This window comes from Amphimedon queenslandica, unplaced genomic scaffold (genome assembly GCF_000090795.2).
Source record: "Amphimedon queenslandica unplaced genomic scaffold, v1.1 AMPQUscaffold_13211, whole genome shotgun sequence".
Lineage (NCBI taxonomy): Eukaryota > Metazoa > Porifera > Demospongiae > Haplosclerida > Niphatidae > Amphimedon > Amphimedon queenslandica.
The window spans coordinates 83,804-107,343 of NW_003546553.1; the positions used below are offsets into that span (position 1 = coordinate 83,804).

Here is a 23,540-nt window from a genome sequence, read left to right on the forward strand (position 1 = left end):
GAGACATGGCACAGCACAGCCTTCTACACAAAGCCAGGAGGATACAAGATATCTGTAAGTGTCTATCCTAATGGCAACGAGGAAGGTAAGGGAACACACGTCTCTCTCTACATCAACCTCATGAAAGGGAAATATGATGATTCATTGGAGTGGTCATTTAACGGGTCTGTTACCGTACAGCTATTGAATCAAATGGAGGATAGGAAGCACAAGAAATGTATTATGAGCTTTAATGATTTGCCATTGAATGACAGAAGAAGTGAAGGCAGAAGCATAGGTCGCAAGAAGTTCATATCACACAGGGAGTTAGAAGCAATAGAATATAATACTTGTAGAAGATGTCTATACCTTAAAGATGATTGTTCATACTTTAAAGTCAGTATACATGTAAATGATACATTTGAGCCATATGCATGGATAAGAGGAACTGTTGTGTTAATCCTAAACTAAAACTTTAGATACATAAAACTAAAGTATCATCAAATGTAGGCCTTGTGAAATTATGCTTTTATTTTTGCCTATTATTCTATTCTCAGATTCTTCTATGTATTGCCCATTATTCTTTTCAAACATGCCTATTATTCTACTATTATTCATTAATATAAAGTAATTAATATAACAAAAATATTTCAATCATGATTAATTGTGATGGCATAATTAATCATACTAATAATTATAGTCTATAGTTTTATAGTCTATGACTATACTTTACCGATTTATAATTTTTTAAAAAAGTTCTCATAAATACTGCCTATTATTCTTGAATTATTCTTGATTCTATGAATTCCCTATTATTCTCAAAATTATGCTAGCATAATTTCACAGGGCCTAATCAAATGCATGCATAAACAGGAGTAAAGTGTTATTTACTTATCAAAATTAAAAGTTTGTATTTATAATAAGTAATAATTATAATAAGTAATAATTACAATTATATGTACATGTACTCAACAATTACAAACAGGCTCAAGAAATAATAAAAATAGTAATTAAGGGTAATAATTAAAGTCCCACCTACTTCAAAAATGGCTAAACCATATGGTGGATTTGATTATAAGTTTGTTGATGGTGATCCTCCCAGTAGATACATTTGTGCCATCTGTACATTAGTATCTTGTGATCCTCAACAAGTTACCTGCTGCTACAATACCTTCTGTAAGACCTGTCTGGAGCAACTTGGACTATCAGTGAAGCAACCAAAATGTCCTCTTTGTCAAGAAGAATTGAGCTTTTTCAATGATGGAAAGCTCAATCGTGAGATCATTGCTCTTAAGATTCACTGTACTAACAGTGAGGAGGGTTGTGAGTGGCAGGGAACTATTAATGAAACTGGTACATCAATTGATACTCATCTTAATAGCTGTAACTATCAACTGGTACCTTGTACTAATGAGTGTGGAGAGAAGATTAAGAGGAGATCAATGGAGACACATCTGACAGACAACTGTACTAAACGAATGGTTAACTGTCAGTATTGCAAGCGAAAAGGTCGATATCAACTGATAACAAGCAGCAGTCATCTTGATGAGTGTCCTGACCTCCCAATCCAATGCAGTAATGAAGGCTGTAGTATGATACCACGATGTTTACTAGAATCACACAATGAGACCTGCCCTAAAGCTATCGTACCATGTGAATACAATACTGTTGGATGTAATAAGAAAATGAAGAGAGAAGAACAAGAGAAGCACAATGAAGAATCAATAACAGCACACCTACAACTGACAAAGAAACAACTGGAAGTGACAACAGAGACAATAGAATCTCTCAAAACAAGTCTAGAGCAGAAAAATCCATCAATGATAACAAATGAAGTATTGAAGCTAAGCCAATTTACTGAGAAGAAGGAAGATGAGACATGGTACAGCCCGGGCTTCTACACATCACCAGTAAAATACAGAATGTCATTACTAGTCTATCCTAATGGTAATGGAGAAGGTAAAGGTACACATGTCTCTTGCTTCATATGCTTCATGGCAGGAGAATATGATGATATATTGGAGTGGCCATTTCAGGGAGACGTTACTATAGAACTACTGAATCAACTGGAGGATAAGAATCATAAGAAATATACCATATCATTCAATGATACTATTCCAGGGAAATACAAGCAAAGAGTGATGGAAGGTAGAAGCCCAAGTGGATGGGGTTATAAGAAATTCGTATCACATCAAGAGCTGAAGCATAATCCAAGTACTAATCATCAGTATCTTAAAGATGATTGTTTGTACTTCAGAATCAGTGTGAAGGTTACACAAAAGGCAAGGCCGTGGCTAGTTCCGCAATAAAACATTCAATAAAAGGAACAATTTAATCACTTTCACAGTTAGATTTTGTTTAAATCATGTATTGGTGTCATTTTATTAATCATTATTCAATCATCAAAAAAGTTACAATACAACTGTAATAAAGAATAAAGATAGGTTAGAACTATTACTAAGTACATGCAAAATACAAAATAAAGGGATCATGTTGCAGCAAATTTTATTGAGTAGTTATTAGCCAAGGCTTGGTTGCAGTATTTTCCAGTTTTGTAACACTGACACGAAAGTAAAGACAATCATCTTTGAGATATGCCACATTGAGCTCTGAATCATATTCCAACTGATAGTGCTCAATCATATTAGAATGACCAACCCCCGGGACATCCTCTTCTATATTCAATATCTCCTCATCCTCAACTGGAAAGAAATCATTATCTTCAGTGATGGTTAGGACTGCTTTGGTGTGATTCTTGTCTTCAAGCTGATTGAGTAGCTCAATGGTAACTTCACCTTTCATTGGCCACTGGAGTTGAAAGTCATACTCTCCAGCCAGTAAGCAAATGAAACAAGATACTTGACAGCCCTCATCCTCTTTATAACCATTTGGGAATACAACCAGTACCATTTTATACCCTCCTATTGATGTGTAGAAAGTTGGGCTCATCCAGTGCTTTCCCTTTTGTTTAAGCTCAGAGAATTCCTTGAGTCTGAACACATAGCTGGCCAACTCTCCCTCTTTCAGTGTCAAACACTGTGGGGGCCTCTCTCTCATCTCTTTGATACTCTTCACTGCTAGTTTTAAGTGTCTGCTCATGTGTTCAGTCTCGTGACGGGTGACCTCTTCCCTCTTGAATTTCTTACGACACCCAACTATAGAGTACTGGCATTCAATGATAGCCTTTGGGCAGACTCCAAGGTGCTCCATCATGGATATTCGCGTTATCTTCTCATTGCATCCGTCATTATTGCATGCTATTATTAACTGGGGACACTCTGACTGGTGTGTTCCTATTATTTCTTCGTACGTGTCCTTATAGCTGCAGTGAAGGCACTCATACTCTCTCTTGGGACATCCTTCAGGAAAGTGAGGAGTGATGTCCCCTGTACAAGTAGTACAAGGGGCTGGCTCCTCCATTAGTGGGCTGTCCAGAAGTGACATTGATGTTTATTTGTTCTGAGAGGTTGCTATGACAGCAGGTAATATTACATAACCAGAATGAAATTCAGACAATGAATTTCATTAACTTGAGCAGAAAAAGAGTCAATCATGCATTGGAGTCAATCAAGTTATTATTTCTAAGCTGATCATACAAAAAACACTTCCTGAAACAGGGGTAGTCTCTAAAAGGGGGGACTACTGTCTTAATTATCATCTGGGCCTTGTGATATGAATGCATGCATTACAACAGGCAACACTTTTAAAATTCATAAAAAATTTAATTTTCATCACAATCAGCTCATACTTTCTACACAACATAAGAACATATATATGTATCAGAAAACACTATAAAAATGGGGAATTCTCTCCTAGTCATTTTTGGCAAAATTTAGTCAAAGAACCTGTACTATAGTACAGGGACCTTGGCCTGATTTTGGAGCAACTTTAGAAAATTTGTAAATAATTCAATTTTGATTGGAATCAGCTCAAACTTTCCACACAACATAATTACATGTATATGAATTAAAAGACATTACAAAAATGGCAAATTCTCTCTTTTTCAATTTTAGCAAAATTTGGCCTGAGACCATGTACTTTGTCTCCTTTATGCAACTTTAAAAAATTTATAAAAAAATTCAATTTTGATCGTAATCAGCTCAAACCTTCTACACAACATAAGAACATGTTTATTTATCATAAAAATGGAGAATCTTTCCTAGGCATTTCTGACAAACATCCTGTACTATATACTGGGTGCATGTTTTGTCAAATTTTGGAACAACTTCTCATCAAGTCTTCTTGACAAAGAGGACATTTGAGTTGCTTCACTAATAGTCAAAATTGCTCTACAGAAGATATTGTAGCAGCAGGTAACTTGTTGAGGATCACAAGATACTAATGTACAGATGGCAGAGAAGTCTGATGCGTGTACCTACTCTAACTATTGAATTGTGAGTGGGTGTGCCAGTTTATTCATTAAAAGATTAATAAAACAATCTTCACACTAACTTTGAACTACTAATCAGATTAATGAATTTCTAAAATTAGATTATGACATTCATTATCAGCTCTCCAGCAATTTATGAGGCATACAAGGCAAAGACTAATTGGTTAACAAATACTAGCATAATCATGAGTAGCCCTGCCCATTGATTGCATCAACAGAGCTGTCATCTCTTCCTCTCATACTCTGCACTCTAGCCAATAGCAGTCATACCTACTTGCATGTGCTTAGGAGTTAAGGTAAGTCACCACCCACTACTAGTGCATATATATATATATATATACATGAATCATTTATCATTTCTGAACAGTGTATGCAAGAGAGCTATCCAAAGTATTTAACATAGAGTATGGCAGCCAAAAGCAGCAGTGCCAAGAACAACAGGCAGTTTATAGGAGGCTATGACTATCAGTTCATCTCTCCTTTCGATCAACACTGCTCAATTTGTATGCTAGTGCCACGAGAGCCAGTCAAGACAAGTTGCTGTGGGAAGAGCTTCTGTTCACAATGTCTAAACACACTCAAGGAGCATCACTCCCGCCCAACCTGTCCTAACTGCAGGAGCCAAAAGATAACTCAGAGCAGCTTTGATAAAGAAATGGACAAGAGAATAAAAGAGCTGGTGGTGTACTGCAGTCACAAGAGAGGAGGCTGTGAGTGGAGAGGGAAAGTGAGAGACGTAGATGGACACATGTCAGCCTGCAAGCACCAGTTGGTGGAGTGTCCTAATGGCTGTACTGAGATAGTATATCCACACACTTTAGATGGACACATGAAGGATACATGCCCACACAGAGAAGCAATATGTCAGTACTGCTCATTGAGAGACAGGCACAATATAATCACAGGGAGCAGACACATTGATGAATGTCCAGAAATACCAGTACCATGTCACAATAAAGAATGCCAAGAGATAGTGATACGTAGAGAAATGAGTGCACACGTTGAGGAGTGCCCAAAAGAAATGGTCCCATGCACTTATGCTAAGGCCGGCTGCTCAGAGACAGTAAAGAGAGAGGATCTGGAGTCACACAATAAAGATAGACTGAAACTTCATCTAGACATAGCAATGAAACAAATCGAAGAGTTTGGAAGGAGCAACGAGACACTGTCAACCAAAGTAAACAGTCATAAAATTATGAAACTTGACGAGTACACAAAACACAAAGAAGAGAAGACAGTTTGGTACAGCCCAGCCTTCTACTCGTCACCAGGAGGATACAAAATGTGCCTAAGTGTATTCTGCAATGGAAACGGAGGAGCAGCTAATCACTACATATCATGCTTTGTGCATCTTCTCTCGGGAGACTACGACGATACACTGGAGTGGCCCTTCAAAGGTGAAGTGAGCCTTGAGCTATTGAATCAGATGGAGGATAAGTGTCACGAGAAGGAGCTACTCCGATTCAGTGAAGGAACTCCGGTGCAATACAGGCAAAGAGTTAGAGGGAAAGAGATTGGGAGAGGTGGAGGGCTACAGGAATTTATACCACACTCTGAGCTGGGCCTGAAACCAACTCAGGACTGTCAGTATCTCAAAGATGACTCTCTGTACTTTAGAGTAAGTGTGAAGGTTACCTCAAAAACCAGGCCATGGCTAGTTATGTAACATGTGATGTCTCAGAAGCAAGGAAAGATGTACATAACACGACGTATAAATAAACACCTGAGTTTACTGTTGACTTTAATAAATACAAAAACATTCAGTTCCTGAACAAACAGCCAAGCATATGCACATGCACAGTATATGTTTTATTGTATTAATATAAGAAAGAAACTTTACAGTTTTTATTGTCTATAATTATAACTAAATCATACAAACAATAGGGAGAGAGAGAGGAGACTGTCAATAATGACAATACACATACATGTAGCTTTAGTCTCTCTGTTTGATTCCCCATGGCATCTAAGTATATATAATACTATGAAAACAATCAACCACTGATAAAGGTGTGCCAATTCACAAAAGACAAAATGGCTGAAGAAACAAGTAACCCACCAGCCAGCAAGAACGAGGACCCCCAACCACAAGCCACCAAAGAAGGAGGCTACAACCTCACCCCTGTCGATGGACAGAATCATAATGACTTTGTCTGTCAGCAGTGCTCCCTACTCTTCAGAGAACCTTACCAGGTCACATGCTGTGGATTGATCATGTGCAAAACATGCCTACACAAGCTAAGAGTCAGTGAAAAGGACTTCCTTTGTCCATTGTGCGAGTCGAACTTGAATAGGAATTATTTTAAGGACACTCACAACGAGAAGAAGGTTCTAGAGCTAAGAGTGTATTGCCAGTATCAGGAGAGAGGCTGTGAGTGGAGAGGGAAAGTGAGAGACGTAGATGGACACATGTCAGCCTGCAAGCATCAGTTGGTGGAGTGTCCTAATGGCTGTACTGAGATAGTATATCCACATACTTTAGATGGACACATAAATGATACATGCCCACACAGAGAAGCAATATGTCAGTACTGCTCATTGAGAGACAGGCACAATATAATCACAGGGAGCAGACACATTGATGAATGTCCAGAAATACCAGTACCATGTCACAATAAAGAATGCCAAGAGATAGTGATACGTAGAGAAATGAGTGTACACGTTGAGGAGTGCCCAAAAGAAATGGTCCCGTGCACGTACTCAGCAGCTGGCTGCAGAAAGAAAATCCCTCGGGAGAAAATAACTCACCACAATCAATCAGAAATGGTATCACATCTCGATCTAGCCATGACACAAGTACAATCACTCCAGACTGACATTGAAGAACTAACTTTTAAAATACACCAGCTGGACACACAACAGGAGGAGCTATGGGCCCGGCCAATATCCAACACGACGCAAAAACTAGTCCTAAGACTAAGCCCTTACAGCGCCTACAAGAACAGCAAGAAAATGTGGCAGAGCACTCCATTCCGATCCCACCAACCAGAAGGTTATAAAATGCAACTAAGTGTAGCCTGTCACGGAATTGGGAGACACGAGGACACTCACATCTCGTGCTATATATGCCTGATGAAGGGTAGCCATGACGAGCTGTTGGACTGGCCTTTCGAAGGAGAAGTGACAATAGAACTACTGAATCAAATCAGAGACAAGAGTCATGCCAAACAGGTGCTCAAGTTCAACGGAGACACGCCCATGAAATATCGGCAGAGAGTGGTAGACGTGATGAATGGGACAGGTTGGGGTAAGTCTGGTTTCCTCTCCCAGTCTGAGCTCACGTACAATGGAAACACAGAGTATCTTAAAGACGATTCCCTTTACTTTAGAATAAGCATTAGCACTACCTCGAAGATCAAGCCGTGGCTTTTAGGAACTAAATAAAATGTTATTTCTAATAATTTTTAAACTAATTTGTTTTTCAAGATTATACGTTGTATTTTATGTTCAAAATTCTAACTATTCAGCTCTCTGAATAGTTAGACTGAATAGTAGTCTATTTAGACTACTGACTGTTGACACATGTGGACAAAGCTATGTAGGTAAACAATTGTAACTATAAAGAACAACAGCTGCACTTATCCACAGTAACTCCAAAAATAAACGACGAACCAATCATAACATCTGACACCAAGCAAAACAAATTATCAAATAAAAATACTTAAAATGTATGTAACAAGGTAAAAAGACACAAGACAGGTGGGCTATGTATATATTGGTACAATTGTAGTTGCCAAAAGACATACAGTCGATATACATGTATAATATCATAGCGCCAATAATCCGTCCAGATAGTGTCAGAATGAGGGAGGAGTCGGTAAATATAATTAAAAAGAAATACAGTAATTTCCTAAACGTGTACATAAGTACACAAATGTTGAGACTATTGGTTTAAAACACAAAATTCAATCCATCAATAAGATTATGAGCCATAATTAGAAAACATTACATAATTCCAGTGTTATACATACAGGTGCTACTACAACAAACAATATGCTAGTGCCAATAATCTCTCAAGAATGTATCATTCATAATAAGGGAGGAATAGGACCAGTACAAGTAATAAGAATACAGTAGTTTCCTCAACATAAAATGTACATTTACATGTACATGTACATGTGTACACATAATGTTTAATTTGTAGGCTGAAACCACAAAATTTAATGCATCACATAAGATATGGCCCATAACCAGAAAACATCATAACTCAATGTTGTATGGCTGTCCCTACTACAAGGCATGTACAAGTACATGTATGTTTAGCAAAACTACATAAACATAGACAGCCACATCCTTTGAACAATAACAAGTATCTGATGAGAGATTATGATTAGATTTCTCTCCCATTGATAAAGAAGTCATTTTGTCTGAACCAGAGAATCATTTCATGTCTGCTACTAAGCAAATAATTATGTACTCATTAATGGAATACATATATGTACGTGAAATACATATATGTACGTGATGTACATGTGTTTGTGTATGTGTACAAATCAAATGAGATTGTTATTGTTCACGGGTATATTTTCATAAAGTTTGGCAAGAAGTTGGGCTTCACTTTCCTAATACTATCAATATGCAGTGTGAAGACATGACTTAGATTGGAAATCCAACACATGAAAGTAAATAAGTGAGAAACAGTCCCTATACTACACTCTGTTTACATGTATGTGTTACAAGGTAAACAGATACGTGTATAGAAAGAATAATTGAAGACTTTATTTCACAACATCAGAGAGGAGGAAGAGAGTGAAAGGACTCCTTTGATTCACAATGAAGATAAACATACATTATAATGTACAGCTGTACAAGTACAGTAGATTCATTGAAGATACAAGCAAGAAAATAAACTAGATAAGGAAAAGGAATTTATAAAGAAAAGAATCCTGTCTCATGACTCATGTACTGTATATAGGGAAATTGAAGATACATGTACAATCAAGGAAATAGAAAGATAAGGAAAGGAATTTGAGAAGGAAATCTCAAGAACTACACTTGTATGTACATGTACTCCTACAAGTATAGCAGTAGAGATTTCGCTAAAATTATTTATAGTAAAATTCATATTCGCAATTCAATTATACCAAATAATAATTATGTACATGTACATGTACATTGTAGATGTAGTACAGTACATATCAGACATGGGGTAATGTACTGTAGATACATTGTACGTGTCAGAGTATAATATAAGCAAATAATATAATTATAATACAATTGTAATATAATTGATGTACATGTAATTGTAATAATAATTACATCTTATAGCAAAGATGTACATGTAATTGTAACTAATAGTAATATAATAACAGAGGAATTAGAAAAACCAAATGTATAGTAACTGTAATAGTATTAGACAACTACATGTACATGTACAGAACATGTACATTGTAATTGTAATAGTAATTTTTCTTTCTGGGTACATACTGTAGTAATGATATTACTGTACATGTACATGTACATTGTATTTCTTATTGTAATTGACCCCATCTGGACTACTACATGTACATGTACATGTACATTGTATTTCTCATTGTAATTGACCCCATCTGGACTACTACATGTACATGTACATGTACAAGCACCATACATGTGTAGTTCTGCCTACGGTGGTCGGGGGGTGGGTGGTCGGGACAACCACCTCAACAAATGAGCTAACCAGTTCATCACTTAGACCAACCATCCAATTAATACTAATAACCATACATAAAGCATGATATTGTAGTCTACTAGTGTGGTGTACATAAATTTAAAAGGAGCAATAGTCTCCAACCACCTCTATTTTTTCTCGGCAGAACCTTAATGTACAAAATGTACTATTGTGCTTACCCTTCAAAATTCTTGCAGTCGGTGAGCCACTGTGTGAAGAACTGGGCTGTAATGGGCTCCTGAGAGTTGGGGAATCTTGTCTTCTCAAGCAACTCCAATACCAAAGCACAGTTTGAGTAAATGCCAGCAACAACCTAGCAATAAATTTTAGATGTTTTTTTTACATGTACATGTACAGTACATGTAGTGATGCATCAATTAATGATGATCATGTAATGGTAGGCACTTGATCCCCAATTAAACAAAATAAACCATTTAAGAATAAACGATTTGAGATCAAACGACTGAATTGAAACCACATTGTTTAACAAACAAACTTAACACAAAAAGTAAACATGCAAAGAATGTGTGATTATTAAAACATGTACATGTACATGTACTTACCACTAAAATACATGCATATCGAAGATCTGGGTCCTGAATCTTTTTAGTTAATCTTTCGAGGGGGCACTCCAATATATTGGGAATAAACTGTATAAAAAGTAGGCAGGGTTAGTGAGTGATTTAAACCCTCCCCCGAACTCACTTGATCTATCTTTCCTCTACATTCAAGTAATAAAACTTCTAATAATTTACAAGCAGACGTCTGGGGTTCTTCGCCAGACTCTTTTGTTAGGACCTTGGGTGGGCATTAATTAGAAACCAACAAAGGGCTGGCCTGACTTACTGTTTTTGCCATTGAGATAACTATTTCAATGTGCCTTTGGTTCGAGATAAAATTGTCTGGGTCGACTCTTATAAAATTATATATAACGCCCATCATTTCTATAATAAGAGGGAAAATGTACATGTACATGTACATGTGATAAAGTGATTTCATGAGAGGATGGTGAATTAAGGTTTCCCTCACCTGAAAAATAGTCAAAACCATCTCTAGTGAATGCTTCATAAATAAGACCGAGGACCTGCCACATTATAGGAGAAACTGACTCGCAAGTAAAAAGATCAAGGAGAGTTAACATCTCCTCATAATAATCTGAGGAAAGAGAGAGGGAGAGAGAGAGAGAGAGAGAGAGAGAGAGAGAGAGAGAGAGAGGGAGAGAGAGATGCCATTATGATTATAGGTGTAACCATGAAGTTTGAATTTCTGAGCTACAGTATGTACATGTACATGTACAGTACAAGTCCTTACTGCTTACCCATAATTCCATTTTGAAATATTGATGCTATTGTTCCTATTAAAACTGTTTCCATTTGTTTTAAGAGCTCCGGCTTGGAAAAGGCGGACTTCACTAGTGACTGTACAGCTGATATGAGACCGAGGGCAGTGAGTGCCTTATAGCCATCCTCCTCCTCTCCTCCACTGGACTCTAGCAACTCAGTGAATGCTGTCACCTTGAGAGAAGGACAAAAGAGGTGAAGAATAAAAGGACTATACACGTACATGTACATGTACATGTTTATGTACAATATGTAGTACAGGGTCTTCGGCAAAATTTTACCAAAAATGACCAGAAAAAAATTCTCTATTTTAATAATTTTTTTCATGTTTTATGCTGAGTAAAAAATTATGAATCTTAAAAGTAAAAGCTCAAAATTTTGTCAAATAGGGTATTCTGTCCAAAATGGCTCCAAAACTAATCTGACTTACAAGGTTGGAGCAGAGCTCAACTGCAATATCAATAATGCAGTCGTCATACGTCTCTATGATCTCCTGCAATACTTCAGTGAGGTCATCATTATCAGTGTTCTTAATAACTTGAAGGAGCTCTAAAGGAAATACATACATGTACATGTAAATTTCAAGCATGTACAGAATAATAAAAATTAATACTGCATAGGGAGTGCATGTACATGTATATTTCATGGGGATTTACAATGTAGTTTAATAATTTTGCAATTTTTTTAAAAAATTCGTGAAAATCTTATCTATGAAAATTATTTTTTAATCATATTTATAGTGGTCAGTAAAAAATACAAAAAAATTTTCTTGTGAATAAGTTAAAGGTGATTTTTGTGAAATATTTTTCCAGGAAAATGTACTCCCTATATGGTGATCACATACCAGTCTTTAACATTTAATCTACATGTATATTATTTCGTATACATGTACATGTACATGTACTGTACACACCAGTAATAATTGGTTTCACAAAAGGCTTGATAACTTGTTCTGCTAGTTCTTGATTCTTTATGAGGCTCTGAAGAGCTACTGCCGCCTCAACTTTAACTGGTAACTCCTGATCTTGGGTCAAACAACTTAACACCTAAATAATTAATTAAATTCTAATTAATCAATTAACTAATTAGGCACTGGGCGGAGCTAATGAGTACAAGCCCCTCCCATTTCTCCTCCCTTTCCTCTCCTCACCTGTTGGAGTGCATATTGTAAGTGGCTTTCTTCAGTGAAGGATATTTCAGAGAAGTATTGTATCATCCAGCAAGCCCTGGCTCTCATGTAACCAAAAGGACTACTAAACTCAGGGAAGACGTGAGCAACTAGCATTGGCTCCAATTGGGCCTTGTATGTCTTTTTCTATAAAAAAAAATAATAATAATACATGTACATGTACATGTACATGTACATGCTAGACAATAATTGGGTTGGAAATAAAAATCAAAATAAATATCAAAATAAATATTTTCTGTGCATCTTTCATGCAGACTTAGTTTCGTTTTTCTTTTTTTGTGTGTGTGTGTGTCTGTTTGTAATTATTGTTCTTTTCTTTTTGTGTTTTTTGTTCTGTTTTTTTTTTAATGCAGCATGTCACTTATATTTTCAGTAGTACATGTACATGTATGTAATATCATTTCGTATTCATCATTCATTTATTCATTTCTCCTAATTTTATTAAGTACTGTTCTTTTCATAATAATAATAATAATAATAATAATACCTTACCTTCATCAATACTTCAGCTGTCGTTCCTATTACGTTTAAGGCTCCGTCCTTCTTCCTGGGGTCTCTCTTCTCAGCTGGTTCATTCAATATCTGGATACAATACCCCATCACTGGGTCTAGAATGTTCTTCCTCTTATGACAGGCTTCAGAGAGAAACACCTGAACAGCAACAACTGGAGATACAAGATCCTCAAAAATATCTAAGATGCAAAATATCATAATTAAATTTTGTTTAGTGCTAATTTTTTGTGGGCAAGATGTTAAATGAAATTTTTAGACAATGAAAATTTAAGCCAAGTGGGTAAATAATAATAATAATAATAATAATAATAATAATAATAATAATAATAATACAATAATTGATGTTGATCAATGAAAATAAATTCAGCAAAAATATCTCGTAAGGCCTGCTTGGGTAGTCAATGAAATTTTCTATCACATACAATTATACAGTAACACTACCAGGGTTCCCCATAGTGAGCACATCATGAAAAACAAATCTAATTGAAATTTGCTACACAACAATCATAACAACATGTACATGTACATCAATATTATCTACTCTTGATGTACATATATATCAAAAAAATTATAATAATGTTTTTGGCAAAACCTGGCTAAAGTTTCTGCACTATATAGTACAGGATCAAACTATTGTTCAATTTTGGAACAACTTGAAAAATTCATTAAAAAATCTAATCTTGATCGGAATCAGCTCAAACTTGCTACACAACATAAGAACGTGTATCAGAAAAAATTATTAAAATAAAGAATTCTTTCTTAGTCATTTTTGGCAAAATTTGGCCAAAGACCCTGTACTATAGTACAGGGACTTTGGTCCGATTTTGGAGCAACTTTAAAAATTCATAAAAAATCCAATTTCTGTCAGAATCGACTTAAACTTGCTACACAACATCAGAACATGTATATGTACCAGAAAACATAATAAAAATGGAGAATTTTCTCCTAGTCATTTTTGGCAAAATTTGGCTAAAGACCCTGTATAGTACAGGGACTTTGGTCCGATTTTGGAGCGACTTTAAAAATTCATAAAAAATCCAATTTCTGTCGGAATCGATTCAAACTTGCTACACAACATAAGAACATGTATATGTACCGGAAAACATAATAAAAATGAAGAATTCTCTCCTAGTCATTTTTGGCAAAATTTGGCCAAAGACCCTGTACTATAGTACAGGGACTTTTGCCTGATTTTGGAGCAACTTTAAAAATTCATTAAAAAATCCAATTTCTGTCGGAATCAACTCAAACTTGCTACACAACATAAGAACGTGTATATGTACCAGAAAACATAATAAATATGAAAAATTCTCTCCTAGTCATTTTTGGTAAAATTTGGCCAAAGACCCTGTACTATAGCACATAAGAACGTGTATATGTACCAGAAAACATAATAAATATGAAAAATTCTCTCCTAGTCATTTTTGGTAAAATTTGGCCAAAGACCCTGTACTATAGTACAGGGACTTTGGCCTGATTTTTGAGTAACTTTTAAAAAATTAATCATAAAAATCTAATTTTTATTGGAGTCAGCTTAAACTTCCTACACAATATATGAACATGCATATGTATCAGGAAAAGAAAAAACATAAAAATGGAGAATTCTCTTCTAGACATTTTTGGCGGAATTTGGTCAAAGCCCCTGTACTGTAGTACAGGGGCTTTGGCACAATTTTAAAAATGTGTAAAAAACCAATTTTCATTGGAATCATGAAGCTCAAAATTTTCATTCAGCATAAGAACATGCATACATGTACATGTATATGTACAATGTACATGTATAAAAAGTACATTGCATGCACATGTATGTAGCTTCATGTATACCAAATTTCATTCTAATATATTCATAAGGATCATCATGCCAGAGCTGGTCATCCTCATTGCTATAGCACAACAGAGGGAATATGATATCAATAAATATCCCGTCAAAATGAGGCCTAATGAGCTTCCACGAGGAGGCATGGTTAATCCTAAGAAAGACAGAGGGAGAGAGCGAAGCAATAAAAATAGTAAAGTGTAATTGACTTACGCTTCATTCAAGTAGTTAAAGATAAGTTGTTTGAGTCTGGCAGTTAAAAATACACCAGTGCGATGCTTTTCCAGCTGCTTCAATAATGTATTAATGACGCCAGCTGATAGAGGAATAGTGAATATTATTGACATTATTAATATTATTAAACATGCATTTCTTTTGAAGTGAATTCAATCCCTCTCCCTCTCTCCCTCCCTCCCTCTCTCTCTCCCTCCCTCCCTCCCTCTCTCCCTCCCTCCCTCCCTCCCTCTCTCCCTCCCTCCCTCCCTCTCTCCCTCCCTCCCTCCCTCCCTCCCTCTCTCTCTCTCTCTCTCACTTGTAGAACAGTTGAATGTCTTCATGTAGTAATCAGCAAAAGTGTTATAAGAGGCTTCAACATTACCAGGACTACCAAACCTACAGTACATGTAAAATCACGTGCATGTACGTCACACAAATCTTCATTAATAATGGCAGGACCTTTCAAACAAACTGCAGAGGATGTGTAGGCACCATTTCTTGCATTTCCACCATTCAGTTTCATGTCTTTCCTCTTCGTCTTCTTTCTCATACTCCTAAAAAATTAAGTCAATTTTTGTGTCTATCAATAATGAATTTAAAATAAAAGTAACTATTAATTAAACAGAGGTGGGTCAATTCATTATTAATAATTAGTCACTAAATATTCGTGGGTGGATGGGAATTTGCTCATGTAAATTGTGAGTACTAATTTTAGCAAATTTATAGATGAATCTGTGAAATGTTAATAATCTAAACTGAAATTCAATGATCATAAAAATTAATAAGAAATGGACAAATTCCCAATACAATGTACATAAAAAAAGAGCTAAAATTAATATATACATGTACATGTACATGTACAGTATATACATGTATATGTAAATACATGCATAATATCAAGTGATTACTTGTGGTACTGGCCTATCAATGATAGTTTGAATTACAATCATCCAACCAGGCAGTGTGCTCTCGTCTATTAACTGGAATGGCAACTGATACTGGACAAAAAAAAACAACAGGAAAAGTATAAAAAACAAAATAAAAGATTGTACATGTAGCTTACAACAGGCAAAGTATAAATACATGTAATAAATTCGCATACATGTACATGTAGTTTTAAAATTACATTTACAAATTATTTTTTAAATCATTCTAATCTTCCAAATGCTTACATGTATAGTGCAGTAAAATATCTTTAATATCCAATGTTGTATCATGACGTAGAACTCTGTCGGATGTGGAAGAACATCGATCATACGATTGTAGAGCATCGGGAGGAGTGTCTTCATGATTGTAACATAATTAATTTTGTCTTCAGCCTTTTTATATCTAATAAAACATAGTGAAATCACTAAAATGTAACGCACATGTATCGTACATGTACATTTAGAAATAAAAAAATAGAGAGAGAAAAGGAGAAAAGAAGTATACACATACAAATAATAGTTACATGTTAAGTGGGCAAAAATAAATATTCTTAACAAAAAATGTACACATGTACAAGGAGAAATTTTACTTGTATTTCTTGCTCAGTTGGTAGAGGGAGAGAAGGGCTCCTGGCCAGGTCTGTTGGTTGTCGGAGGAAAGGAAACTGTGAATCTTCTGAGCAATGTCATTCCAGTTATCCTGTCTAACAATAGTCTCTAAACACACACACAGCTGCTTACTAGAAGAGAGAGAGAGGGGGAGAGAGGAGAGAGAGAGAACGTTGAAATAAGTACATGTATATTTATAAAAATGTGACCATAACTGACAAAAGGTACCTTATGGCGGATTTTAAAATTTATCTTTTTAATAAAAAATATCAACCTGTGAGTGCCCTGTTAGTCAACAATTGTTTCTTTAAGCTACATAGTAACTTTTTGCATCCTCTGGAGTAATTTTATGATAAATGAAGCTCAGGAAGTTGGATTTTTTAGGCTATAAAGACCAATTTTTCTATCCGCCATAAGGTACCTTTTGTCAATTATGGTCACAAATTATTATAATTATATAATTATAACATTTTTTAATTAGAAAAATCGATTTGATATACCTCATCAAAGGTGGTGTTTGAATGATTCCTTCAACGATATTCTGACGGAGTATCATCTTGCTCTCCTCTGGAATGGTATAGGGCTGCTCTGGGTCACCATCCTCGCCATCTCTAACCTTCCAATACTTATTGACAGTGTTCTTTAAATAAATGGACGCTATGAAATGTAAAAATTACATGTAATTGGAATAATTGAGAATTAGATGTACATGTATGTACATGTACATGTACATGTACGTATATACAAGAATAAAATCAGAAAAGTAAAGGTCATTAACATAAGGATACATCAATCATTGTGTGAGTACATCTGAAATGAATTATTATTTTGAAAATAAACAATAATTTAATGTTTCATGTACATGTACATTTTTAAAGGTAATAATTGTCATTACCAGACTGTCTTATCCCGAATGGTGTTTCGTTATTCATCACAATCTGCAGGAGACATGGCGTAAAGCCTGGTGACTGGAGTGCCTGTGTTGTAACAACAATACTAAAGTCAATATTTATACAATGTCAGACCTGTTCAAGCTCAGTCTCAGCTTCAGCTCTTGTGGAAGGATCTAGCGTATTGGCAAAAGCTTGGGCTATCCTCTGGACGTCCATAAGGCCCTCCTTATCCTCTTTGCTTTCTTGTTGCTCAAATGAAGGAGACGAGGGAGTGTATGTATCGAGTGAAAGAAGAAGTGTAGTAATGTTCCCAACCTTATGGCACCGTTGGCACGTGTCTCTACGTAGGCGTCTTTTCTAATTAACAAAATTTGATACAATACGGTAGTTCACATCAAAATTTTTTAAACGCCCACGCGTTTGTTTATGGGTTCGTTCAACAAGAACAAAACGGTATCGGGTGGGAGTGACTGCTTCGTGCAGCATAGCAATGGCAGGTAATGGTAGTGTGGAGACGCAGTTGAAAAGAGAAGTCACTTGCCTCTTCTGTCAGGGGGTTTTAGATGATCCTCGCATCCTAGAGTGCCTACACATTTATTGCAAGTGTTGCATTGAGGGAATGAAGCTTAAGGCCAGCGAGCCCAGATACAAATGCCCCCAATGCTCGGAAACCCTTATCATCAGAGAAATCGAGAAGCTCCCCTCCTTCACACTAGCTAAATTCCACACTCGCAACCTCCAGCTACTCCGCCGGACCACTAGAATAGAAACCCGCTGTGAGGTATGCCTGAAAGAGCCGGCCTTGTACATATGCGTAGACTGTCGAGAAGGACAGCAATTTATATGTCACAGCTGCTCCCTTCCCCACTACCACAGGCCAGAACTAAAGGACCACATATTAGACCTGGTTACCGAGTTCCCAGCTGCCGTTGCCCCAGAATCTGTTCGGAATCGAAAATCAAGACGAAGCACGCTAGTAGCGACTTCTCTTTGCACTCTTCATGGCCTCCAGTATACGTATTTCTGTCAGACGTGCAGTGCTGGGCTTTGCAATGATTGTGTTAAAGACGATAACACACACAGTGACCACAACCTCATACAGACAGGAGACCCTGTACAGGATGCACAGAAAATGATACAGATAGAGTTATTGGATATACTCCAAGTACGGGACCTTCTCCTCTCATCTCTGAAACCGCTGGAAGAGGTGAGACAGAGCATAGAGCGGCAGGAGGAATTTATCGACGGGGAGATAAAGAGCCGTTTTGTACGTCTTAAGAAAGAATTAGACTTTTGTGAAAAGAACCTCACAAATCAGTTGCAGTCCGTATCACAGTCAAAGCGAGGGCTGCTCCAGAGACAGGCACACCAAGTATCACAGTTAATAGAGAAAGCCGATCGCCTTTCTAAGCTCCTCTCGCAATCGGCAGACATGCCAGATGAGACTTCTCTCATGTCACTTATGAATCTACTGATTGAGAAAGCAAAAGAAATGAAGAAAGAGTTTACCAAGGTTTTGTCTGATTCTGTAGGAACTTCTCCAAAAGCAAAAGTAGCCATAATCAGGAGGCAAGTATCACTCACTCCGTGTGAGCTGCCTAACATGGCACTGCTCCTTCATCCTGATGACGTGAAGAGTAGTCTTAGAGAGCAAGCGAGGATATACATAAAGACGGCTCAACCTGATAACTGCATTGCGTTTGGTCCTGGCCTATGCACACCTCATGCTCTGAGGCTGACATACTTCTCTGTCCAGCTAAACGACGCTTATAATCAGCAGGTACTCCAGCCTCACGACCTCCAGATAAAAATCACAATCGAGGGGCTGGAAGGCACTTATAGAGAGAAGCCTCGGGTGATACATAAAAATAAAGGGAAATACATTGTCTCTTATTGCCCGAGGGTACATGGGAAAGCCGAGATTAGAGTATCAGTGGACGAGAACGAAATAAGAGGGAGCCCATTTTACGTTGACATCCTAGCAGCATCTCCACTGGCACACGATTACAAGACCTTCACTTCATTGGAGCAGCTAAGATCCCCTGCTTGTGTATCCATTGACAGTGAGTCTGGGATACTGTTTGTGTATGACAAGAAATCTGGGCTAGTAACACTAGATAGCAGAGGAATGATATTATCTGTTATTAAGTGTCCTTTGGGAGACATCAGTGGCATGGATGTCATGGAAGCTACCGGTGATGTGTATATTAGCAGCTCTGAGCATCACTGCATTGCCAGCATTGGTCCTGAGGGAGACATAATCCACCAGACTGGTAGTAAAGGCACAGAAGATGCTCATTTTAACACTCCAGTTGGTATAATGGCCACCGATGAAGAGGTTTTCGTGTGCGATTCTCTCAATCATCGAATTCAAGTATTTGATGGAAAACTCAAGCTAATAAGAAGCCTCTCCACAGATTTCTCAAAAAATCAGAAGTACCCCCATCTGCAGCTACCGGGGCAACCAGTTGCTGTGACAAGAAATGAGAATGGTGCTCTCCTAGTGTCGGATGTTGCCAATAAGTGTATTCTGCTCTTCAGCTCTGGGGAAAAGTTTCAACGCTCATTTTGGCAACTGAGGAGAGTTGTTAGTGATGGCGTTTGTGGCTTGGATCAGGTATTGAGTAGACCTCTTGGTATAGCGTGTGACACTGATGGGCACCTTTATGTATCTGACACAAGTAAGAGAGAGAGGGAGGGAAGGAGGAAGAGAGGGGAATGAGAGAGAGAGTGAATTTTATTGATGTGATAACCTTTGCTCTTAGAGGAAATACAAATCATATTCACATGTTAAAACTTTCTCTCCTTTTAATATACAACTCTCTACAGGTAATGGCAGGATTGTTATATTTGATTCACAATCTGGAGACTTCATAGTGTCACTGGGGCAGCACGAGGAAGGAGAGGGACGTCTTGTATCACCAACAAGTCTTGCTGTCGACAGAGAGGGACACATTTTTATATGCGACCAATCGAATCAAAGGTTACAAGTATACAATGACACATTAGTAAAGACACTAAGTTGTTGATAGTAATTATGATAAAAATTAATTAGTAATTTTTATATGAACATGTATTATGGCATATTATAACATGTAAAATTTTATTATAGACACTATGCTTTTATTATTAATATAATACTATTACTATAGAGTCTTTTACTTACAATTGAAACAGCAACTAAAACATTAACAAACTTTATTCAATTTATCCAAGGAGCTCATAACAGTATCAAGGTTGATAGCCTCAAGTGTACAATGTTTTGGACACATGCAAAACTTCGTGTTAAATCAACAATTCCTGCAAATGTACATAAACCAGTATTATGATTATGCTGCTATGAGTAGCCTAGTTTGACAATTGACACAGACAATACAAACCAACCGATGAACCAAGAATGCTACACACGCACAGACTGCTTGAACAAACATTTAGAGAGCAAATGACAAACACAAAATCACTTAAGATAGTTACTTAAGAGGATAATCCATAAACAAGCAGCAGCCTACACAGGAACAGGATGAGTGTGTCTTTGATCGTTTTAAAAGCAAATAGAGATATTTTTGTGAAGGAAACAAAGTAAGAAAAAGAATAAAACATTTACAATAATAATCATAATAATAATAATGGCAAGCCATGAAAGAGAAAGAAATAAGAACTGTATAATAATAATAATAATTCGCTCTGAACCACACAAAAACTGAAACTGTCCTTGCTAAGTCTTCTGATCTCCTACCGGTAGTAACTGAAATGATTTCAAATTAGAACGAAAATGAGAAATATTATTTTTCCAAGATAGAAGCGAGTCATGGATGAGGTTCCACTCGTTGAGTCCAAAGGTTCTTCTCACACAGTTCCTATGGAAACAAAACCACACCCACTTTAATCACGACCATAATAATAATAGTAATACTTACGTGATGATGACCTTTTCGTTAACATGGTCTATTCTTGCACTTAATAATTTGTACCTAATAGCTAGAAAGAAGTGCAATAATGCTCAATAACTATTTATAATTATTGTATTAACCATTAATTAATAACTAATTGAGCTTTTCAGTCTTAACGGAAAGCCTTACTAAATTGACTTACCATCTATAACTAGTTGCTCAAAAGAGTCGATGTCAATCTGGAGCTCAGTCAGGCATGAAGCAAACGGTATCTCTGATTCTCCTTCAGCGAGGGAGAGCAAGGTCAATACCTGTATCTTGTGCTTGCAATGTTCATACTCCAGACCTTAGAAATAATAAAGGAAAGACTAAAGTAGATGTACTAATATATGCCTACCAAGTTGATCAAGATAGCCTGGATTAGCATCACAGAATTTCAAGAAGGAGCCATACATCCCCGAAGAGAACACTTCCAGTAACTACAAAATCCCATTATTTATAGCTAAAGGAAAACGTGGGTCTCACTTGATAAATCTTTTCAGAGTATTGTAGCTTTACTGCCTCAATGTCCAACAGGTCACTAAATATGTATCTGTCAGGGTCACTTATTGCCATGACAACCAGCTCAGTAACAAGAGTGGAAATATTCTCTTCGTTGTCAGAATCATAAGTGGAGACAAGTTCAGTCAGAGCCCGACAAGAAATACTGAAGGAGAAAGAAATAAAATTTTTAAATATGAAAAAAAATTCAGATGGCCATTGAACATGGAAAAAGATGATAAATATGTAGTAAAATTTCTAAGTCAATTTTTGGAGGCAATAAGAGTAAATATTGGCAAATTTTGTAAAGAATCCATAATATGTTTACAACAACAAGAAATTCAAACCGTCAACAACATACCTTTTCTTGTCAGTTGTTTTATATAGCTCCCAAACTAGCTTGTACGCTCTTTGCTTCTCATCTATACTAAATGACCAATTCACCATCCATTTCTTTAACTACATGTACATAAAATGATAGTAATTATGTTCAGCAAAAGTGTGTTTAGTGTAACAAAAACTTTCAATGTTAAGTATTACCTTATCAATATCGATGACTAGCTGTGATCCTAAACCATACTGCACGCTCATCTTTAGCTTGTGCCAAAACACAACCGAAGCCATTCGACTCTTGACATCAAACTGGTAGAACAACAAATCCAACCTAAAAGAAATAATATTATTAAATATAACAAAGCAGCGTTTAATGTAAAAAAAATTAACAAATGCTTTGAATGTCATAGTCTTCAGTTGTTTGAATTTACAGCAAAAGAGCAAGCGTGTTAAAGGCGTGGCAGGCAACCACACCCACGCCTGACTTCAGACGCAAATTACATCATCACAAGACAAAACGAATTAAGCATTCAACATTTACAACTATCAATATTCGATTCCCATACCATGTGTTCCATTCCCATAACATAAACTCACAGTCTGAGTCTCTGTCTCGCATTGCTAGGTGTAGTGCCAGCCAGAGCTGTACTACAGAGGTCACTGAGTAACTTGGCACTCGATTCCTTGGGGACAATATGCAGCAGCGAAGCTATGCTCAATAATATACTCTCCAGCTCTGTAATGCATATAGAAAAAGAAAATTAATTAAAATAGTTCCAAAATTAATTAATAATTAGAATCCCACAATAATTAAAATTAATTAAATATAACTAATAACAAATCAGCCACACCCACCTTGAATTGTTTTGTCTTGCTTTTCAAAAACATTTCTCATTAAATTAATGACAGAAATGAGTCTTTCTAGAGGCTCCTTCTCCTCATCTTCTTCCTCATTTGCTTCTATTAGGCCATTTTCTATTAATAGTTTCCTTAATTCCTCTATCTAAAAATTAAAAAATAAAATTTTTAAATTAAATAGGGAAAATTCTCCACCTGGGCTCCTTCAGTGAGGTCAATGAATGCTGTAAATGATTTAATGGGGCCCAGGATTTCTGTCATAGTCTTCCCTCTCCAACAGAGAATGACCACGTGCCTCACCACTCAACTGCGCATGCGCACTAAAACCAAAATGTGGGCGGTGTTCAACGTCACACATGCAATATTACGTCACTGGTTTATTTACTATTTTTAATTTTATA

The 23,540-nt window shown here is 36.6% G+C and overlaps 7 protein-coding genes across 7 annotated transcripts; 4 read left to right on the forward strand and 3 right to left on the reverse strand.

Moving 5' to 3' along the window:
* The first annotated feature begins 1,022 nt into the window (after positions 1-1,022).
* Positions 1,023-2,496, forward strand: LOC105313826 (TNF receptor-associated factor 4-like). Its single transcript, XM_011407562.2, has one exon. It carries the CDS (start codon positions 1,026-1,028, stop codon positions 2,286-2,288), a length of 1,263 nt encoding a protein of 420 aa, XP_011405864.1. The 5' UTR covers positions 1,023-1,025; the 3' UTR covers positions 2,289-2,496.
* Positions 2,485-3,423, reverse strand: LOC105313827 (TNF receptor-associated factor 5-like). Its single transcript, XM_011407563.1, has one exon. It carries the CDS (start codon positions 3,421-3,423, stop codon positions 2,485-2,487), a length of 939 nt encoding a protein of 312 aa, XP_011405865.1.
* A 1,032-nt stretch (positions 3,424-4,455) lies between these two features.
* LOC105313828 (TNF receptor-associated factor 5-like) lies at positions 4,456-6,233 on the forward strand. Its single transcript, XM_011407564.2, has 2 exons — positions 4,456-4,665; positions 4,737-6,233. The coding sequence occupies exon 2, from the start codon at positions 4,776-4,778 to the stop codon at positions 6,033-6,035; it is 1,260 nt and encodes a 419-aa protein (XP_011405866.1). The 5' UTR covers positions 4,456-4,665; positions 4,737-4,775; the 3' UTR covers positions 6,036-6,233.
* A 167-nt stretch (positions 6,234-6,400) lies between these two features.
* Positions 6,401-7,750, forward strand: LOC105313829 (TNF receptor-associated factor 4-like). The gene has a single exon (XM_011407565.1). It carries the CDS (start codon positions 6,401-6,403, stop codon positions 7,748-7,750), a length of 1,350 nt encoding a protein of 449 aa, XP_011405867.1.
* Positions 7,751-10,161: 2,411 nt separating this feature from the next.
* On the reverse strand, positions 10,162-17,863 carry LOC100634575 (importin-7-like). The gene is made up of 20 exons (XM_020000166.1): positions 17,651-17,863; positions 17,521-17,602; positions 17,126-17,282; positions 16,607-16,756; positions 16,263-16,419; positions 15,999-16,088; positions 15,550-15,644; positions 15,407-15,486; positions 15,088-15,190; positions 14,883-15,028; positions 13,038-13,237; positions 12,507-12,671; positions 12,270-12,402; positions 11,787-11,905; positions 11,335-11,530; positions 11,046-11,171; positions 10,863-10,960; positions 10,722-10,814; positions 10,580-10,666; positions 10,162-10,329 (listed from the first exon to the last, which is right to left on the reverse strand). Exons 1-20 carry the CDS (start codon positions 17,732-17,734, stop codon positions 10,192-10,194), a joined length of 2,499 nt encoding a protein of 832 aa, XP_019855725.1. The 5' UTR covers positions 17,735-17,863; the 3' UTR covers positions 10,162-10,191.
* A 134-nt stretch (positions 17,864-17,997) lies between these two features.
* Positions 17,998-20,719, forward strand: LOC105313830 (E3 ubiquitin-protein ligase TRIM71-like). The gene is made up of 2 exons (XM_011407567.2): positions 17,998-20,199; positions 20,348-20,719. The coding sequence occupies exons 1-2, from the start codon at positions 18,009-18,011 to the stop codon at positions 20,545-20,547; spliced, it is 2,391 nt and encodes a 796-aa protein (XP_011405869.1). The 5' UTR covers positions 17,998-18,008; the 3' UTR covers positions 20,548-20,719.
* Positions 20,720-21,054: 335 nt separating this feature from the next.
* LOC100633183 (eukaryotic translation initiation factor 3 subunit M-like) lies at positions 21,055-23,450 on the reverse strand. Its single transcript, XM_003388721.3, has 10 exons — positions 23,335-23,450; positions 23,137-23,284; positions 22,879-23,017; positions 22,489-22,612; positions 22,310-22,407; positions 21,934-22,114; positions 21,806-21,887; positions 21,611-21,754; positions 21,436-21,496; positions 21,055-21,375 (listed from the first exon to the last, which is right to left on the reverse strand). The coding sequence occupies exons 1-10, from the start codon at positions 23,398-23,400 to the stop codon at positions 21,234-21,236; spliced, it is 1,185 nt and encodes a 394-aa protein (XP_003388769.1). The 5' UTR covers positions 23,401-23,450; the 3' UTR covers positions 21,055-21,233.
* Between the last annotated feature and the right edge of the window lie 90 nt (positions 23,451-23,540).

Coding starts and splice junctions, on each gene's coding strand:
- LOC105313830 (XM_011407567.2), top strand. CDS start 18,009: ATGGCAGGTAATGGTAGTGTGGAGACGCAGTTGAAAAGAGAAGTCACT. Junction 20,200..20,347: donor CCTTTATGTATCTGACACAA/GTAAGAGAGAGA, acceptor AACTCTCTACAG/GTAATGGCAGGATTGTTATA.
- LOC105313826 (XM_011407562.2), top strand. CDS start 1,026: ATGGCTAAACCATATGGTGGATTTGATTATAAGTTTGTTGATGGTGAT.
- LOC100634575 (XM_020000166.1), bottom strand. CDS start 17,734: ATGGACGTCCAGAGGATAGCCCAAGCTTTTGCCAATACGCTAGATCCT. Junction 16,089..16,262: donor TATTTTACTGCACTATACAT/GTAAGCATTTGG, acceptor TTTTTTGTCCAG/TATCAGTTGCCATTCCAGTT. Junction 10,330..10,579: donor GATATGCATGTATTTTAGTG/GTAAGTACATGT, acceptor ATTTATTGCTAG/GTTGTTGCTGGCATTTACTC.
- LOC105313827 (XM_011407563.1), bottom strand. CDS start 3,423: ATGTCACTTCTGGACAGCCCACTAATGGAGGAGCCAGCCCCTTGTACT.
- LOC105313828 (XM_011407564.2), top strand. CDS start 4,776: ATGGCAGCCAAAAGCAGCAGTGCCAAGAACAACAGGCAGTTTATAGGA.
- LOC100633183 (XM_003388721.3), bottom strand. CDS start 23,400: ATGACAGAAATCCTGGGCCCCATTAAATCATTTACAGCATTCATTGAC. Junction 22,613..22,878: donor GCGAGACAGAGACTCAGACT/GTGAGTTTATGT, acceptor TATTTCTTTTAG/GTTGGATTTGTTGTTCTACC. Junction 21,376..21,435: donor AACGAAAAGGTCATCATCAC/GTAAGTATTACT, acceptor TTGTTTCCATAG/GAACTGTGTGAGAAGAACCT.
- LOC105313829 (XM_011407565.1), top strand. CDS start 6,401: ATGGCTGAAGAAACAAGTAACCCACCAGCCAGCAAGAACGAGGACCCC.